This window comes from Olea europaea, unplaced genomic scaffold, assembly GCF_002742605.1.
Source record: "Olea europaea var. sylvestris unplaced genomic scaffold, O_europaea_v1 scaffold327, whole genome shotgun sequence".
Lineage (NCBI taxonomy): Eukaryota > Viridiplantae > Streptophyta > Magnoliopsida > Lamiales > Oleaceae > Olea > Olea europaea.
Genome location: NW_019251603.1, coordinates 295,462 through 302,396, shown reverse-complemented (window position 1 = coordinate 302,396; position 6,935 = coordinate 295,462). Strand labels below are relative to the sequence as shown.

General features: G+C 36.6%; 1 protein-coding gene across 2 annotated transcripts in view; it reads left to right on the top strand.

The window, feature by feature from the left end:
- The first annotated feature begins 862 nt into the window (after positions 1-862).
- LOC111385759 (BUD13 homolog) overlaps positions 863-6,935 on the top strand; it is a 13,328-nt gene continuing 7,255 nt past the window's right edge. Inside the window, exons 1-6 of one of the 2 annotated variants that reach the window (XM_023010174.1) lie at positions 863-973; positions 1,837-2,029; positions 2,120-2,698; positions 2,786-3,032; positions 3,141-3,208; positions 3,287-3,357. In XM_023010174.1, the coding sequence (XP_022865942.1) occupies positions 1,855-2,029; positions 2,120-2,698; positions 2,786-3,032; positions 3,141-3,208; positions 3,287-3,357 (1,140 nt within the window). In that variant the 5' untranslated portion in view covers positions 863-973; positions 1,837-1,854. Of the gene's footprint in view, positions 974-1,721; positions 2,030-2,119; positions 2,699-2,785; positions 3,033-3,140; positions 3,209-3,286; positions 3,358-6,935 lie in introns of both variants that reach the window. The other variant, XM_023010175.1, reaches the window with a different exon arrangement.

Here is a 6,935-nt window from a genome sequence, read left to right as displayed (position 1 = left end):
CAAGAAAAACTAATGGGATATGACGCTGATTCAATAATTAATAAGGAGAAACACAACCATGGTCTCAAATCTTTTATTTATTGCAGATATTACCCAAATTTTTAGTTTGTGACACACATAATCCCAAACCTTTGAAATGGGTGCACCAAAAGTACATATTGACGAAATTGTTAGTTCAACCATCAATTGACCAATACAATTTACACTTTTGGCGAATTAGAGTAATTTTAAAATGGAAAATCTGTAATTTACAATTATAACATAAAGTAATTAAAATAAGAACTAAAAAGCTGAAAAAAATAAGAGAGAGAGAGAGAGAGAGAGAGAGAGAGAGAGAGAGAGAGAAATGTATCAAGAATTGGATTTGGTCGATAGGATTCTAAGGCTTGTTGGTGCTCTAGCGACGAATGTAAATACATTAAAGTTTTAGTACAAATCAAGGTGAAGGGAATTTAATACATTGAAGGCGAATAAAGTATATCGGTGGATGCTATGGTAGTGGTGGGTGGCGGAGTCACTGCTTTTGTTTTGGGTTAGGTGAGATGAAGAATAAAATATTTTTTTTATTTCTTTTCCCCTTTTTATAATTTTTTAAGCTTTTCTATTTTATCTTAAATATTTATGTTGTAATTGTAAAGTTACAAATTTGTACTTTTAAAGTGAGTCAAAATAGAAAAAATAAATGTCAAAAACAAATTGTGGCAATTGACGGCTTAGTTTGTCCTTCTGATGCACCTATTTCAAAGGGTTGGGACTGCAGATAGTACCAATTAAAGATTTGGGTGAGGTATGTGATAAAATGAACGGTTTGGGATCATGATTACAATTCTCCCTAATTAATATTTAATCAACAAAATGAATTTTTTCCTTTCGACGTCGGTGGGCGGGCCATTGGGCTTTTCGTATCACGGTTAGTGGAGACACGACAGAAAAATCTGCCCGCACCATTTCTGACTCTGCGATCCGGCACCAGGTAAGATTTATTTTCTCCAATTGTATTAAGTGTGATTTTTAACTGGATATCTTCTATTTCTATTGTTTGCCGATGAATTGTTGGATTTTTTTTTTTGTTAATTCATCGCGGACTTAATTTTCATGTAAGCATTAGTTTGTCTTCACAAACATAGTTGAGTTTTCGATTGCACCTAATATCTTCCCCAATTTCATTAGGACATATTTGTTCTTAAGTAATTAATTAATCTGGTTTTAATTTTTTGTTACTCTCGTTTAATATTTATTATTTTCTACTTTATTGATTTATTTTATGTTGATATGCTAGTGAAGCTTTAGTTTATGCAATTGATCATTATGGTTTTTCCAGATGGTTTATTATGTGTACTTTTTTATATTTTTCAGAATTACATTATTGGTTTGAGTGTCATATTTCATTATTATTATTATTATTATTATTATTTTTATTTTTTTATTTTTTTGTTTCCTTCTCTTGTGGCATTTCTATGTATGTATGTTTTATTCATGTGCGCAGTACATATGTAGGTAGATATATTTTATTCTGTATGAGGTTTACAACCAGCCAAAACTTTCCCGCATATGTGAGTTCTACTTAATTCAGTGGTTTAAGGCTTTAAGCTCCACTTGCTCTAGTGGAGGTCATGCCTTACTTTATCTGTTTCCGCAGGCCATGGGAATCTTGGAGCCTTGGGTGTCATTCGTGTAAATCTTGTTTGCTGATAGCATTTATTTTTCCTTGTTTTCTGCAGTTGTTTGTAATGTTAAATGGGATTCTTGCGGCTGATTTAGAAGCCATTTATTTGGTTGAGCTGGAATATCAAGTTCAAGTGTTTGACTCCTTCTGATTGTAACTGTTCTGAGCAGGAACTTCTTGTGATTAAAATGGCTACATCTTCGTTGAAAGAATACTTAAAGAAATATACCTGTAATAGCGAAGAAGAGAAGAAAAAGAAGAAGAAGAGAAGGCCTAAACCTGCTGCCAAAGGTGTCGTTGTTGTTGATGAAGATCCTGTTTGGCAAAAGCCAGTTGACCTTGAAATAGAAGAAGATTCAACAGGTAACTTAAAAACAAAGTTTTCATTGTATAAAGTACTTATACATTCTTGAATCACACCTCAATTTGTTAAATAACTTGAGGTCTATGCAGATGAAGAGAAGCCACAAGTTGATGAGGATATTGAAATCAAACATATGAAAAGACTAGAGCAACTTAGAATGAGACGGCCTTTTGGTGCCATTTCTGAGGATGGAAGTGGTTGGGTTTCTGTAGGTGATAATCGTATACGCATGAGTTCTGATGATCAGAATTCTGACAGTTCTCCAGCTCGCAAAAGCAGGGCATACGACAATACCACTCTAAAATTGGAGCGAAAGGAATTCAGTGCAGTAGATGCTGATTTATCTCCGCCGAGGCAACATCGTAAAATTTACCAGCTTGATGACCAAAATTCTGATATTTCCCCACCTCGCAAAAGGAGGGCTCGTAACACCAGTTTATCACCAAAACATGAACAAAAGCCTTCCACTGCTGCAGATATAGATTTATCTCCACCACGGCAGCGCCACAAGCGATATCAAAGTCCTTCTTCTCAACCTCAAATAAAAGTACAATCTTCTGGAGGCCGGAGAGCTCGCTATGATACACCTTCACCAGAACGCCTTTCTGAAGCTTTGAAGTTGAAAGGAGATATCGCTGATTTGTCCCCACCACGGAAGCAATGGACTGGTAAGCTCACTCCATCTGAATAGAAATATTGCACATTCTGAACCCGTGTATTCACTTAATGGGATGTTTCATGTGCATTGTATATAGGAGATATTTCACCTCCAAGGAAAGGCGAGAAGGATACATTTATTTCCACTGATGTCTCTGCTAGAAAATCAAGTCACAAATTTGAGGACGATGCTTCGGATTTTGCATCTCAGGTTTCAGATCTTTCTCCTCCAAGGAAGAGGCGGAAAGGATCGTTGCATTTGACAGAGGAGCCAATGACTGGTTTAGTTAGTGGGCAAGATATCAAAGAAGAAATATCTAAAAAGAAAGAGAGTGATTGGTTGAGGTAATATGTAAACCCTCTCTCTCTCTGATTTATACATATGAATCTTGTGCATCCTCTTCCCTTTCATATGCTTACCAGTTTTAATTTCTCAAACGTACATGGATTTAGGTATAGAGAGATGGATCCTACTGTGAGTGGCCGAGATGCGGAACCCGTGTATCGCAACAAAGTAACAGGTCAGAAATCGGCTTTTCCTCATTTCATTAGTTGTTGAACTCAGACATACAGCATATACTCACTACATGCTATTGTAGGAGAGCGAATGTCAAAGGATGAGTACTTAAAATCTCAGAAGAAAGTGCAGAAGAAAGAAGAAAAGCCCAAGGTGCTAATACTGTTTATTTTTTTTAATGGACCAAATTTATACTTAGAACGCACAGTTGAAGCCCATGACATAGATATAAAGTTTAAATTAGTTCCACCCTTTGTATCGGTGTGGAATAGGTTGAGCTTGACTCTAATAATCCATACTTGTAGCAATGAAATACTACTATTCCTCCTCCAAGTGATAAATGATTGATTACAAATATCTATTATATATCTTCTCTATAAAGGACCAGAGATACCTTGTTTACGTATCATTGGAAAGTGCATTAACATAAATACGACAGTAAGAAGTGGCAAATCTTTGTCAAGACTGAGCCAGCCTGTGAGTGATTCGTCGAGTCAATGTGAGAGTTGGCTAGATAGCTTTTCATTTTTATAATATTATATTAATTAAATTAGCATATTTAATTATTTCACAGATGTCATTAATCTTACTTTTGTCTTTTATTATTTTGGTGGGAAACTTAAAAGCAGTCATATTCTCCCAGGCATGAGCTAGAGTTTGAAATTTTTGATTTTTTCCTTAGGCAGCCTTAAGCATCAGAATATTAATTTTACTTGGTCTTGAACATGAAAAATTCCCCAGTATTTGGCTTGGCTTGTTTGTAGTCCTAGCTGTAGTCTTTTAATTGGTAATATCAGGAAAGCTGTGGTGCTAGTGATATATTGGTGTATCTTGATACTATATAGCTATATATAGTAGACAGAGGATGCTGACTTGTGAGTCTGTGATGGTAAAATTCAATTTAATGATGAAGAGAGAGTAGATAATTCTGTCATCCGAAACTTGTACGAGACTTTGATCTCACATGGCTCTTAATATACTTTCTGATCAATCAAAACCCTTCCCAAACTGGACAAGCTTCTTGTAAATCATCTAATCTTCTGGATGCAGATGATATCTATTACTACTTAATAGTATATGAAACCAATAGATCATCCTTACTCGTTAGAAATCGGACAAGCAAGGAAATTTCTTGTTTGACTTTTGTTCTTGAAAACTAATAGACCATAGTTCCAATAAATCATATTATCTGCTAAGGCATTTACAGTGGAAGAATAGCCCCTTTTGGTTGCTATCCTTTTCACATAGTGAGGCGAGCTATGCTAGTGTCTCTCTCCTTTTCCTAGCCTTCACTGATGCAAACCAACAGGGATTTTTGCAAAAATGTGATTGTCAGGAGATGGGGAAATAGCATTTTACACTCTGCTATCTTACAGACAAATACAATCAACATAAAGAAACCTATCAACTAACTCTTACATTTGGCAATCCCAATTTATCCAAATTGATGAGCCCTATGACTTGGCCTTATAGATCTCCTAGTTAAAGTATCATAATTGTTTTCTCCCTATCTACTTATTAGCAAGAATCTTCAATCGAGTTTCCTCCCCTCAAGATATGTGTTACTGCATTTTATTTTTTCTGGTGACTGATTTCTTCTATTAAGTACTGAATATGCTAAGGACCTGCATCATTTTCATTAAGGATCTTTATGGATGTTAAAGAATCAACCTCTGCCCAAACTCGTTTAAAGCCCTGATCTCGACACAGTGTTAGACTTGTACCCTCTTAATTCTACTCCCAAGATCATTGAGGGCTTTAAGCACCTTCCCTTCATGATTTCTAATAACTATTCGTCTCATGCTGCTGGAAGGATCCCATGTTTTAGACCTCCTTGTATGTTTAATTTCATGGTCCTAATTTGTGGTTTCCACTATTGAGCGAAATTGTACGAACCTCTGGGATTATTTATTTATTTAATTGCTTTCCATATGGCATACCATTCTTCTAGATTTGATGGCCAAATATGAATCCAGCTAAACTCGTGAGGGTCAACAGATGATCTACTCTTTTGATCACTCTCATGGCTTGCATTATAATAACGAAATGCTTAGAATTGTTTCTCTTGATCCATAAAACCAAAATATTAGAAGGGGGATAATAGTTTGGATATAGCCAGGTCTAGATTGACAAATAAATCTCCAGAACTAGAATATTTTTATAGGATGCTTAAAGTTAGGGGTTGTTTCTGAAGGATCTGGTTAAAATGGTCCCATACTCTGCTGCCACTGCACCATTTAAAAGCACATGAGCAGTGATTTCCTCCCCTCTGCAGCATTGGCACATGGAAGCCAAATGTGCATTCATTCTCTTAATTATTTTATCTACAAGAAGCCATTGATGTCACAACTTCCAAATGAAGAATGGAACTTTAGTTGGGATTGATTTACTCCAGATTTTAAAATAAGATTGCATGCTTCTTTTCGTTCTAATTAATCCCCGACGTGAAGCTGTTGAAACTTCCATCATTGGTTAAGGTCCAGAAGATGTGATCAGATCCAGATCCAGACAGCTCAAGGGGATTCCTAGTATTTCATTTATGGTTGGATGGGGCAATACTGCACTCAACATTTTTGAATCCCAGTTTTCACCCTTCTTGTATTCGTGGACAGTAGCGAAGGAATGAGTGGACTGAGGGAACCTAGCTGCCAGTGTTTGTGGCCCCGTTAACAGTTCCAACTTTCCAAAATCTAGTTTTGAGTGATCTCTCCCAAGTAGGGGATTCGGTTGCTTTTATCTAATTAAGAGTGGGAGGTTTGTCTAGGCAATATTTCACCTTCATTATGTTTGCCCATAAGGACCTCTGAGCTTGAAACTTCCACCATAGCTTCCATGAAAAAATGAGACTTGTGCCCTCGATATAGCCAAGTCCTAGCCTCTTGTCTTCTACTGGAAACCACATCTTGTTCCAAGAAGCCTAATGTGTATGTTTAGTATCTGTATTGTCCTCTCATATAAAGCCATTAGATAACCTTTCTAACCTGCGTTGGATGCATGCAGGAGGTTTTAATATCTGCAAAAGGTGAATAGACCTGGGCTGTAGAACGCTTTTGAGTAATGTCAACCCACCATAGCTGAAAAGACCTTACGTTGCCAGCCAAGTAGTGTGCTTCTCACTTTCTGGATTAATACATTGATAAGAATTATTTTTTACACCCCTTTAGAGAAGAACCCCCAGGTATCTAATTGCTAATTGTTGATGCTGGGAGCCAGTGACTTTGGTTTTTATGCCCCTTTAGAGAGGAACTCCAGGTACCTAAATGCTAATTGTTGACGCTGGGAGCCAGTGACTTTGGATGAGATTATCTTTATGTTTATGAAAGTTGTGCTGTGATATGGAGAATGAACTCTTATCATTGTTGATCATTTGGCCTAATGTGAAGTTCACAATTCTCTTGAGTTGGGGTTTCTGCCCATTAGAAAATTTGTCATCAGCAAGGCTGAGATGAGTTTACTTGAATTTTCCCCCATAGGTATCCCCAAAAATAATGCTTCCAAATCCCTAGAGACACGCTGCATCATGTTAATAGAGAGAGAGAGAGCAAAATGGGATCCCCTTGTCTTGTTCCTCTCTCAGATTTAAAGAAGCCTGCTTGTTCAGCGTTAATAATGACAGAAGAGCAACAATTGCTCACACTATTGAATTTTGTCTATCCTGTCCAAATTTGTCCATCTTGTATGGAATTTCCCATGAGACTATAATAGGCCTTAGCCATATCCAATTTTAGAGA